General features: G+C 46.5%; 1 protein-coding gene across 1 annotated transcript; it reads left to right on the top strand.

Moving 5' to 3' along the window:
* Positions 1–1,721: 1,721 nt before the first annotated feature.
* On the top strand, positions 1,722–4,176 carry LOC121855319 (soluble scavenger receptor cysteine-rich domain-containing protein SSC5D-like). The gene is made up of 3 exons (XM_042350217.1): positions 1,722–1,823; positions 2,305–2,413; positions 2,588–4,176. The coding sequence occupies exons 1-3, from the start codon at positions 1,722–1,724 to the stop codon at positions 4,174–4,176; spliced, it is 1,800 nt and encodes a 599-aa protein (XP_042206151.1).
* The last annotated feature ends 9,605 nt before the right edge of the window (positions 4,177–13,781 follow it).

Genomic DNA, 13,781 nt, shown 5'->3' with positions numbered 1-13,781 from the left:
TCCCGTTGACACCTCTGCAACCTGTATACTGTAGCTCCCGTTGACACCTGACACCTGTATACTGTAGTTCCCGTTGACACCTCTGACACCTGTGTACTGTAGTTTCCGTTGACACCTCTGACACCTGTATACTGTAGTTCCGTTGACACCTGACACCTGTGTCTGTAGTTCCGTTGACACCTGCTATACTGTAGTTCCCGTTGACACCTCTGACACCTGTATACTGTAGTTCGTTGACACCTCTGACACTTGTGTACTGTAGTTCCGTTGACACCTCTGCAACCTGTATACTGTAGCTCCTGTGACACCTGACACCTGTATACTGTAGTTCCGTTGACACCTGACACCTGTATACTGTAGTTCCCGTTGACACCTCTGACACCTGTACTGTAGTTCCCGTTGACACCTCTGACACTTGTACTGTAGTTCCGTTGACACCTCTGACACCTGTGTACTGGTTCCCGTTGACACCTCTGACACCTGTGTGCTGTAGTTCCCGTTGACACCTCTGACACTTGTGTACTGTAGTTCCGTTGACACCTCTGCAACCTGTATGCTGTAGTTCCGTTGACCTCTGACACTTGTGTACTGTAGTTCCCGTTGACACCTCTGACACCTGTGTACTGTAGTTCCGTTGACACCTCTGACACTTGTGTACTGTAGTTCCCGTTGACACCTGACACCTGTATACTGTAGTTCCCGTTGACACCTCTGACACCTGTGTACTGTAGTTCCCGTTGACACCTCTGCAACCTGTATACTGTAGTTCCCGTTGACACCTGACACCTGTATACTGTAGTTCCCGTTGACACCCTGACACCTGTATACTGTAGTTCCCGTTGACACCCTGACACCTGTATACTGTAGTTCCGTTGACACCTGACACCTGTATACTGTAGTTCCCGTTGACACCTGACACCTGTATACTGTAGTTCGTTGACACCCTGACACCTGTATACTGTAGTTCCCGTTGACACCTGACACCTGTATACTGCAGTTCCGTTGACACCTGACACCTGTATACTGTAGTTCCGTTGACACCCTGACACCTGTATACTGTAGTTCCCGTTGACACCCTGACACCTGTATACTGTAGTTCCCGTTGACACCTGACACCTGTATACTGTAGTTCCGTTGACACCCTGACACCTGTATGCTGCAGTTCGTTGACACCCCTGACACCTGTATACTGCAGTTCCCGTCGGTAGTATGGAGGAGGAGGAGGAGGAGAGCTTTGGTGTATTATGCAAAACATGAAACATAATTATTATTTCCAGACCGACGGCAGCTACCACTGTGAGTGTTCTTTATCAGCCCGTAGTAATAGTCTAGGACTCTAGGTGAAGCACAGTCTTGTTGGTTGACTGGTGCTCCTCCAAACGCCAGTGTTTTTGTACCGACTCCTGGTCAGTTTACCTTCGTTCAATTCACTTTAGTGGAATATAATAATGGATGACGTCATGTATTTAGCTGTACAGTATTTTATCGAGATTTTTCCTATTTTTTCTCCCTGATCGTCTGTACTTCTCTACTGAAATCTTCCAGGGGAGGTGTGGGAAGTGTGGTGGTGATGGTGTTCAGGGCTACCATCTGCTCCAGGCTTTAATAGGTAAACAAATAAAACTCAGAGATGACAATATCTCATGTCAATATAACCCACTATACTTTTTTCACAGAGATAACTGCGTCGAAAAATATAGTTATAAATGTTACCAGAAGTGATGAAAGACGGGAACAAGAACGGCAACAATGGGCAGCGTGTGGCCCTCTTACGGTACGAGACACTTTTGGTGATGAACGTGACTCAGGCTGGGTGTGCAAGCGTTTGTTCACCCGCCTCCTCTCGTCTTAACGCTGACACTCTCTTAACGGCGCCTCCCACACGGTACTATCCAGGTACAGGTTTACTAACGATAGCATTAACCAAATTTCACTCGACCACACACACACACACACACACACACACACACACACATAAACAGCTCCAGGTGTCTCTTACCTGTCCAACACCCGCGGACAAACTTAGTACCGTCTCAAGTCTGCCAGTAACAGGATGTGAGCACCAGCAATATTCAACTACCTTAGATTCAGGTCACCTTCACTTTACGTAGTGGAAGAGAATCAGGTTTAACTATTCTTAACTACTTTACAACAGACTCAGGTTTGACTCCATTTCAGTGTCTACGAATACATACAAGCGAGCATTACTTAATAGGTACTCCAAGAGTAATGACACTGCTCACTTTATATTTAAGTTACATATAAATTATCCAATATTAATATGAATTATCCCGACATTCCCAGGAAGAATCCCAGAGGTCAAGTATACTTCAATATCTTTTAATTGATATAAAGGAACCCTACGTCAGTACCTTTGATAAGGGATTCAGGTTTGAGGGGACGAGACACTCAGGTGAGCCCCAAGCTTATGGAGGTGTAGAGGAGCTCGTTTCCTGTCACTCTGGCGTCTTTGATGTAGAGAACTCATTACGTTTGTCAACACCCAGTCTTGTGTAACTAATTACCTCAAGTGTTAACAGCCTCGCCTGAGAGGAGTGTGCTAAACATCACTCGTGCCATCCTACAGGACCCTCACTCGTGCCATCCTACAGGACCCTCACTCGTGCCATCTACAGGACCCTCACTCGTGCCATCCTACAGGACCCTCACTCGTGCCATCCTACAGGACCCTCACTCGTGCCATCCTACAGGACCCTCACTCGTGCCATCCTACAGGACCCTCCTCGTGCCATACTACAGGACCCTCACTCGTGCCATCCTACAGGACCCTCACTCGTGCCATCTACAGGACCCTCACTCGTGCCATCCTACAGGACCCTCACTCGCGCCATCCTACAGGACCCTCACTCGTGCCATCCTACAGGACCCTCACTCATCCTACAGGACCTCACTCGTGCCATACAGGACCCTCACTCGTGCCATCCTACAGGGACCCTCACTCGTGCCATCTACAGGACCCTCACTCGTGCCATCCCTACAGGACCCTCACTCGCGCCATCTAGGACCCTCACTCGCGCCATCCCTACAGGACCCTCACTCGTGCCATCCTACAGGACCCTCACTCGTGCCACCCTACAGGACCCTCACTCGCGCCATCCTACAGGACCTCATCGTGCCATCCTACAGGACCCTCACTCGTGCCATCCTACAGGACCCTCACTCGCGCCATCCTACAGGACCCTCACTCGTGCCATCCTACAGGACCCTCACTCGCGCCATCCTAGGACCCTCACTCGTGCCATCCTACAGGACCCTCACTGCGCCTACAGGACCCTCACTCGTGCCATCCTACAGGACCTCACTCGTGCCATCCTGGGACCCTCACTCGTGCCATCCTACAGGACCCTCACTCGCGCCATCCTGGGACCCTCACTCGTGCCATCCTACAGGACCCTCACTCGCGCCATCCTACAGGACCCTCACTCGCGCCATCCTACAGGACCCTCACTCGTGCCATCCTACAGGACCCTCACTCGCGCCATCCTACAGGACCCTCCTCGTGCCATACAGGACCCTCACTCGTGCCATCCTACAGGACCCTCACTCGCGCCATCCTGGGACCCTCACTCGTGCCATCCTGCAGGACCCTCACTCGCGCCATCCTACAGGACCCTCCTCGCGCCATCCACAGGACCCTCACTCGCGCCATCCCTGGGACCCTCACTCGTTGCCATCCTACAGGACCCTCACTCGCGTCTACAGGACCCTCACTCGCGCCATCCTACAGGATCACTCGCGCCATCCTGGGACCCTCACTCGTGCCATCCTGGGACCCTCCTCGTGCCATCCTACAGGACCCTCACTCGCGCCATCCTACAGGACCCTCACTCGCGCCATCCTACAGGACCCTCACTCGCGCATCCTACAGGACCCTCACTCGTGCCATCCTACAGGACCTTCACTCGTGCCATCTACAGGACCCTCCTCGTGCCATCCTACAGGACCCTCACTCGCGCCATCCTGCAGGACCCTCACTCGTGCCATCCTACAGGACCTTCACTCGTGCCATCCTGGGACCTTCACTCGTGCCATACTACAGGACCCTCACTCGTGCCATCCTACAGGACCCTCACTCGCCATCACAGGACCCTCACTCGTGCCATCCTACAGGACCCTCACTCATTGCCATCCTACAGGACCTTCACTCCCCTATAACTCGTATTTATTATTCCTTAAACGGCACAATTTACCGCTCGTACACCTTCACCGAAAACAACAATCACTTTACCAACCTAATAATCCAATTCCGCCGCACAAGTGAGATTATAACCAATGGCATCGAATCCAATATATGCAATTCTTACCATTAAATTAAAACTGCGCGCGCACACACACACACACACACACACACACACACACACACACACGCACACTGCTTAATGCTCAAATATTGTACATTTGTTGCCAACATTTTCAACTGATTTATGAGGATAAATAGAATTAATACACCTGCTACAGAGCCCAGAGTTACCAATGTAAAATAACTATCATCACCGAAAACATCAATACATATTAGGAGGTCAATTACACAAGGGTTGAGTGGGTGAGGTGAGCGTCCCTGGTACTCATGGCTGGATATAAACACTGATCCATCTACCACTACAACCATATTCAGGAGGCCATTCAGGAGACGATAAGACTAGGTTATAACACAAAACACCTTAACGCTAAACTCCACGAGAGGCTGGTGAGGTTTATAAACAACACCAGAAAATAATGTAAAACAGATTCAGATGTTGGGATAATGAGACATAGAATAGAAGGAATTCAGGTCAGAATATGCATTGTGTTTACAGAGTGAAGATGTCCTGTATCTGCTTAAGATGGTTATAAAACACAAGACAGAGGAGATGTAAGACAATAGTATGATGGCGCTCCGTAACGATATCGTACTAACTACTATACCCAGACTCAATGCCAGGATCACCTACAATCGTATTCTCACGCAAAAAAAAACCCAGACGTAACACCTATCCGTACCATGCTCCGGGGGCTGCGACGGACCCTACAGCACACACACCACTGCCAACACAGGTTCAGTAATCCCCCGCAGAGCAGTATTAACGTCAACACGAGCTGAACGCTGCATAATGAGAAGTATCACGTGACAAGTGATACCAACACCGAGACAATAATCTCCTCATCGTCTTGTGCCAGATGGTAAAGATGTCTGCTGCCCTGTACTGACGGGTCCGGTTCCGCCATTAAACCCCAGACTTCTTACCTCTGCGCTTTCCCTCACGGTCTACTAACCATATCAACAGTTAACTCCCAGGCACAGTGAAGGTTCAACTCTCATGCAGCTTTAATGCACACATTAAACCGCTAAACACGGCGACGTAACGAGCACTCTAAAACTAACAGGCAAAGTCCGCGTTCTGAGTAGCGCATTAACATATCAGGTTGGCACAGGCCCGCCCCACCCACCCGCCCCACCCCATGATCTAGAACAAAAGCCATGTTACACGAACGTCACATCTGGTTATTAATAGGACATAGTGTACACCCGCACACCTTACCTTCTTGGAGAGGGATTTAAAATAGGTTAAATTGGATCAACTTCAGGACCACACACACACACACTTCTTTGGGAGTTGGCTGCCGGTGTCTGACGTAGTCCAGTATGACAAACAACTCAACTACCTAATTCTTGGTCACGTCACCCTACACCACTCACATGACACACTCACAACATAACTTTTTCCTGCTCCTCACCTCCACTGTGCGCCAGCTGGTCTCTCTCTCTCTCTCTCTCTACTTTATTTGAGACCTCACGCCCTGCGCCCTTTCACACCACCACATACAGGTCACTCCCTAAACCTGTACACATGCTGGTCACATATACACTCCCCTACACACCTACTGGTCACACATACACTTCCCTACACCTGTCACATGCTGGTCACATATACACTCCCCTACACCTGTAACACCTACCCTACACCTTTCTGGTCACATCACCTCCCCCACCTGCCACCTGCCTACACTGCTGGTCACATATACACCTCCCCCACCTGCATCTCTACCCTCACCTTCAATCCCTCCTCCACCTCCACCTACACTACAAACTGACAACACACAACACAACGGGTCACCTGGTCCGGGGCCACATAAGTACCCTAGAGAACTTAAGAGGTGGAGAAGCGTGTGTGGGCTGGATGTCACGAGTTTAACACAGCGGACACTCTTCCACCCACTGACGACACGGGATGACACCATACTATACGACAACAGCTATACCGAAGGATCTCTCTCTCTCTCTCTCTCTCTCTCTCTCCATCACCATAACCATCAGCACTATCACCATCTGCCACCACCACCACCGTGAGACTACAGCACAGGTGTATAACTAACCACTTAAATCCCAAATCTTTTTCGTATTACTCCAAACTTCCGGTTGTCCTTGAGGCTCATCTGTTCCCCTAAATGTATTCAATAACGCTAAACAAATAAGTCTTTGTGTTGAGGAAATTACACCTGACCTCTGTATCTCTCCTGTGGCCAACAATAAAAAGGTGAATAGCGGCGGCGAGTCAATGAGAGGCTGTCCCTATGTGAGGTTGACCCTGCCAGTCTATACTTATGTCTCTGAAGGTGAGGTCACACACACACACACACACACACACAAACACACACACACACACACACACACACACACACACACACACACACACACACACACACACACACACACACACACAGTTATAAATACCAATATTCTGTGTATTCCTTCGCAACACACACTGGGGTTTGCACATTGCTTTTGTCATGCCCGTAAAGGTAAGGCAAGTGCGCCACCTCGAAACTGAACAGGTTGAGGTGAGTAGCGTGGCTAACACAAAACTGGTGAGTGAGTGGGTGGTGAGCGGCAGTGTGTTGTGTGTGTGTACTCCCAAGACCAGCCGCTACTGTCCACCAGGCTCACACTATCTAGGCATCTCGCTACTACACCATTAAGCCATGACCGCAACACCCTCCCCTCATGATAAGGTGTTGGAGGCAAATATGTTTTACTGAATCAACCTGACGAAATTTCCGGGGATCAGCCTCTCAGATGACCTGATCAACTAGGCTGCTGCTGTTTCCAGTCCGCATTACAAGCCCGGCTGAATAACTGTTTTCAGCAGAAACTTGAGAAAGATTCACTGGTCTTGCCATAACGTTTCTTGTATAAACGGTCAAAGTCAGTCAAACCTTCCAATAAGTTTCATGTATTCTATAAACAGTGGGTTCCATTTGTTTGGTTAAATGTGATAACTGTGGACGCTGCCTTGTGCCGATTATATCAGGGAAACAACGGGAAAAAATCTACGAAGTAACAAAGAAAAATCTGTGTACATTAATAAAGTTACACAGCCACTGTCTCTTACCTGCACCACCCTCAGGTAGATGCCAGCTATTGTCACGTGACGCAAGAGATTGGTTAGCCGATGTACTGTAGGTGTGACGCCGGTGTGTTAGATAATCTCTCAATGCTTTTACGTCTTGTCAGTAATGTGTATATTTAAGGTAGTGTGAGCAGTAAATGATCTTAGTACGTTTTAACAATCGGGCAATTTGAGCAGCGTAATTAATGGTGTTAGTACACAGTGATAAAGAACAAGAGCTGTGGACGTTATAAACAATGGCTGGTAGCTCCTGTCTTCAAAGGCCTTATTACCCACTTTATCTCCTTTATAACCAAGGCAGTAATTATCTCGTTAACTTTAATCTTTACAAAGCAATCATTCTTGTATAACGTATAACATTTCTTTAAAACAAGGATCATTTTTCGTGTAAATTTCATCTGATACCATCCTTATACAGGTGAAAGTGGGTCCCACAGGTAGGGACAGTGTGGATACAGCACACTGTATACTGAGTACACTGTATACTGTATACAACATTCACTTCCCCAAGTTGTAAACTCAGGGGCCCATTTACAGCTGGGTGAACTGGGAGTGCCCGGGGATCGAAAAACCGACCCCTGGATCAGGAGGCAAGTGCTGTACCCACTCGCTCCCGTGTAAAAGTAAGTCAGTAAATAACAACATTTATCATAAACAAAACCAAGTGTAACTCACACCAGTGAAGACTACAGTCAGGGTTCCTCACATACCTGTAAAGAGACAATTCAGTAATTAGAAACACTTTAATAAAAATCACGTGGTCATTAAAATAACAGAGACTTAAGAAACCATACCAACCTAAAAATTAAATCACTAACATTTACGTGGCAATACAAGACGTCTAAGAGCCTCAGTTACCATCTGAGACAACGCGCAGTTGTGATAACGGTTACATCTCTCTCTCTCTCTGGTGAAGCTTAGTCAATTACCAATAATTCATTAATCAACAGACTATGTAAACACCCACCATAGGCAGCAGGCGGCCTGACGATGGGGACAGTTTACAGTAGGCGTTCCTCCGTCACTTACTTGGCTCCATCACCATCAGCTCCTAATTTCCCACATGGTGATGCAAAGTTGTTTCAGCAATAGCAAAATATTATCAACTTTAGGGATTACCATTACTGTTTCACTCTTTCTTTAGACAATAATATAACAACCTCACTATTAAAGTATAACAACAACCTCATTAACAACACATCAACGACCATTAATTAACATAACACCTGAAGGCAGTAGAGAGGACCACTCCACCACAGATCATGACCAACGTGTACAACTAAAGTCACCCCACTACACAAAGCCTCATGCCTCTACAGTAGTACACCACCATGTAGAAGTCAGGTGTGATCTAAAGGAATATCCTACAAAGGTCAGTAAATACCTAATCGTCAAACATAATTTATAACTCACATAAGCAACTTTCTTCCTCGTACTAAGGCGACACAGACTCAGAAGGGAACAAACCAACTCGGCACGCCATATTAAGATGACGAGCGGTGATATAAATGGTAATAAAACTGGTCGACTCAATTAATCTGACAGCGAATACCAGATACACCACGATAACGTTGGCAGACTCAGACTAGGGAATTAATATGTGCTGTCTGCTACTGCTTAATATGATTTTACTCTTCCTCTCCTTTCCATAAAGTCACCAACCAGCCGTGACCAAACCTACCCCATCAAGCAGCTGGTAAGCTGCCCCCCTCCCTCGTAGATAAACACCCTTACTCGTCGTTAACTTATCAGCTGAGACATAAATCTACTCCTTACCGACAATATTTTTTCACTGATCAAAGACAGTGATCAGTCTCGGTACACATTAACCACTTAAGGCCTGGGATGTGATGGCCAGGCGGGTGAACTCCTGATTACAATGGATATGCAAATTAAATAATATAAAGAAATGTCGTCGTGGTGATGAGCGACAGTCTTCCGGTGACAGTCACAAGTAGCCTCTGTCTCTTAGTGTTAATTAGGCAGTTAAATAATATTGGTGTTTTTGTGTGTGTGTGTGTAAGACAACTAACGGCTGTTGTGCGAAAATTCATGGACCATTCACACACACACACACACACACACATATTTTGTATAATAAATCAACCCTTATTGATACAGGTTTTATGAACACAGCAGAAATAAGTAAAAAGCCCATTTACGCAAACCATTACTTTGCATATCATTAATTCATCGGCTTCCACCTTTGAACATAATGCACTATTTAAAAATCGGAAATATCAATAATAAGCTTCAGTACGACGAGAACATCAGTCTATTTTTATATATCTCTTAAAAAACATAAACTTTATATACCAATACTGGCTGCGGCGCCACACAAACTAGTCCATAGTCTATTCTCGAAATTATTTAACAAACACTAAAGTCATATTCCTATGGGGTCTCAAATATGAAACTTTAAGCACTGTCGTCAATATACATATTAATATGATTGTTAACTTTACCCAAGGAAAATCTGTCTTTCTCATTCTAAAACCGCGCGAGCAAATACATTAAAAAAACACAGGTGCATTTACCATTTAAATACTTTATCGTCAAATCACGAGAAAAAGAGACATCCTCAGAGAAACTACCATACAAACAACCAAAACTCACACACATATTTATAGCCTTCTTGGAAAAGCGTCGTTCAGTGGACAGGTGCACCAGACCGCCCCTTGTGTTGCTTAACCAGGTGACACAACTCACCTGGGTCCTTAGTACTAGTCTCTACCTGGACTCACCTCCACTCGTGTCTCAATAATTCTTCATTTAATCTGAATTATAACTGGTATTTCTGCTCTTAATACTCCTAGTCATTCTAATATATTAAAAGCAAACAGTATGAACCAAAAGGATGGCAGAAGACTGCAGCGAGACATCAGTGAAAGAGGCGAGGAGGTCAGCTGACCACCAGCTGGTAATGTAGATAAACGGCCCCGACCTGCTTTTTAATCTGGGAGGTGTTGACCGCCCTCATCCATAGTAGTTTACTTACCTTCACCATAACAACGCTGGTGGCTGATAATGCTTACCATGGGGTTTATACTTTCCTTTTCTGCAGTGATAACATTGAAAGTCTTTCTGCTGATTATTATTTAGAGCTCGACAATTCACTTATCAATGGCGTAATACATAGTTCAAACGTAGCTCTAGACTCTTTAATAAACGATGGTATACGCTCATGAATCCTCCGAGCCTCGTACTAATAATGCGCGTTGGACAGCTAAATCATAATAACATACATTTAACCGAGGCACGTAGCAGTAAGCACGGGGCACCGGCGGTACCAACCCGCCCATCGTCACACGGCTGCTTTGCGTACAACACTGTTAATATGTGGTGAGGACAATTACCGCTTCCCCACCTGGACGGAAGGATTCACCATTAAGACTTGCAACGTCAGTCGCCAGCAGCCAGTCTGCAATATTAATGTTAAATACAACATTGGTTTGGTTAAGTTGGTAGTTTAGAGAAAATTTATTTGGGTACAAACTTTAAAAGACCTTTGTTTTAACATACGGATCAGTGCAAAACTTACACACACACACACACACACACACACACACACACACTGCTAAGTTGAGGCTCAATAATATATTTTGTGAATAAATGTTTTAATATAAATAGTATTTCTTCGCTAATATAATACTTTAAGCTTATTCTATTATATATTTAATGTGGTTAATCTTCATATATATATATCACCCAAATATATTAACAGGCGATCATTATGGGATTACTAGCTTGGGTGGAGCCAAGACAACAACACCGGGGAATTTAGGAGACGGTATAAGACTAGGAGCAACACCGGGAGCCAAGAACGACAACACCGGGCCAAAGACGACAACACCGGGGCCAAAGCGATAACACCGGGGGCCAAAGACGACAACACGAGCCAAAACGACAACACCAGACCAAGACAACACCGGGAGCCAAGACGAAAACACCGGGAGCTAAAGACAACACCGGGAACCAAAACGACAACACCGGGAGCCAAAGGACGACAACACCGGAGCCAAAGACGACAACACCGGGGCAAAACGACAACACCGGGGCCAAAACCGGGGCCAAAGACGCGACAACACCGGAGACCAAAGACGACAACACCGGGGCAAAGACGACAACACCGGGAGCCAAAACGACAACACCGGAACAAAGACGAAAACACTGGGGCCAAAGCCAACAACACCGGAAGAAGACAACACCGGAGCCAAGACAACAACACCGGGGCCAAGACGAAAACACCGGGAGCCAAAGACAACAACACCGGGAGCCAAAGACGACAACACCGGGAGCCAAAGACGACAACACTGGAGCCAAAGGACCGCTGGGAGCCAAACGACACCGGAGCCAAAGACAAAAACACCGGGAGCCAAAGACGAAACACCGAGCCAAAACGACAACACCGGGCAAAGACGACAACACTGAACCAGAACGAAAACACCGGGAGCCAAACGAACAACACCGGGAGCCAAGACGAAAACACCGGGAGCCAAAGACGAAAACACCGACCAAAGCAGCAACACCGGGGCCAAAGACGACAACACTGGGGCCAAGACGAAACACCGGGGCCGAACGACGCCGGGAGCCAAAGACAATCGCAGGGCCAAAGCGAAACACCGGGGCAAAACGACAACACCGGGGAGCCAAGACGACAACACGGGGCCAAGACGGAAAACACCGGGAGCCAAGACAACAACACCGAAAAGACGACCGGGCCAAAGACGACAACACTGGGGCCAAAGACGAAAACACCGGGAGCCAAAGACGACACCGGGGAGCCAAAGACGAAAACACCGGGGCAAAGACAACAACACCAGAAGCCAAAGACAACACCGGGAGCCAAAGTCAACAACACCGGGATTACCAAGACAGACATACACTCATTAAAGCTTATGTTTCCAGATAACTCTCCTATACAACCCTACCATCATTTCTACTACACTTTCCTCTCCGATTAAAACACCGACACCAAGATTATTCATATCACAAACACCAATAATATACACAGTAACTTTTCTTATAACATTCATCAAAAAATACTGTACAATAATTAACAATCACCACCACCACAACTACTATCGCCACCACCACTACAACTATCATTACCATTATTGTAAATCATCGTGCGCATACTTCCATCTTTATAACCATTACAATCCGCAATCACCGCCACCACTATGGTAACTTTATTATACCGCCATTACAGTCATGCCGCTACCGACAATAACACCACCACCATTACTAGCCACCACTGCTACAACAGCATCTGCCACCACCACTGCAATAGCTATCTGCCGCCACAATTACAGCCGCCACAAACTTCTGACCAACTTCATCGCCGTCTGCTAAGTTGACCATACCAATAAGCATATTCAAGCACCACGCTGCCCACCATTACCGTAACACTCTTGCTTTCATTGCTATCACACTACCGACCATTACTGACTTACTATACCATTACCGACACCGCCACCATTATTCACTTACTACCACCATTAACAACACCTTTATGCCAATACGCAACCGCCATCACACTGCAGTTGCCACCGTGCCGTCACGCAACCGCATTGCCAAACTGACCGCCATCGCCACTATGGGTACCAAGCACACAACCACCATCACATTGCTTATTTCCTTACCGTTACCGTCGCACAACCATCACCGCCGTTGCTTCATTTACAGCTTTTACTACCATCACACTTACTGCATAATTGCCAACTTTCTTTCTCACCATTCCAGCACACAACCTGTCGCCTTGTTGTACCAACACTACCACCATCACGTACTACCATTAACAGCACAACCTGCATCATTACTGCGGCACACAGCCACCATCACTTACTACGTACACACTCCGCCACCGTGCTACCACTTGCAACCATTACTAACACTACCAACATTGCGTTACACTACATTTAGCATTTGGATTATATATAAGCATGTTTTCCCATCAACCTGGACACAGGCGTTCCTCCTCTCCAAAGATTTCTGAGCTCACTCGCATAATCTGGTAAAACATGCTACGTTACGCGCACTATATTATTTACACCGGCTAAGAACACACTGTCACTAAACGTATTATTATGGGGAGGAGGGTAGAGAGGTGTTATAATTGTCAGTACACTACACAGTTTGATACTGCACTATGATGTGAATTCAAAGAGAATGATCCTTCTAATAATACTAGCAGCTTAAATAATACTAATACTAATACTAATACTACTACTACTACTAATAATAATAATAATAATATTGCTCAACAAGTTATCGTTAGCGTTAAGTAACAAATGTAATCGCCTGGATGTTCTCGAGACACTCTTAACGTCCAGCATATTAACTAAAGAGGTGGTGACCGAGAACCCTAAC

This window comes from Homarus americanus, unplaced genomic scaffold (genome assembly GCF_018991925.1).
Source record: "Homarus americanus isolate GMGI-L3 unplaced genomic scaffold, GMGI_Hamer_2.0 scaffold32063, whole genome shotgun sequence".
Taxonomy (NCBI): domain Eukaryota; kingdom Metazoa; phylum Arthropoda; class Malacostraca; order Decapoda; family Nephropidae; genus Homarus; species Homarus americanus.
Note: the sequence above shows the minus strand (reverse complement) of the source record. Positions and strands in the feature narration are given on the sequence as shown.

Bases quoted from the DNA above. Each gene is read 5' to 3' on its own strand.
- LOC121855319 (XM_042350217.1), top strand. From the start codon at position 1,722: ATGAAAGACGGGAACAAGAACGGCAACAATGGGCAGCGTGTGGCCCTC. The intron at 1,824-2,304 runs GTTTGTTCACCC...CGACATTCCCAG, and splicing joins CTCAGGCTGGGTGTGCAAGC to GAAGAATCCCAGAGGTCAAG. The intron at 2,414-2,587 runs GTGAGCCCCAAG...GCCATCCTACAG, and splicing joins TGAGGGGACGAGACACTCAG to GACCCTCACTCGTGCCATCC.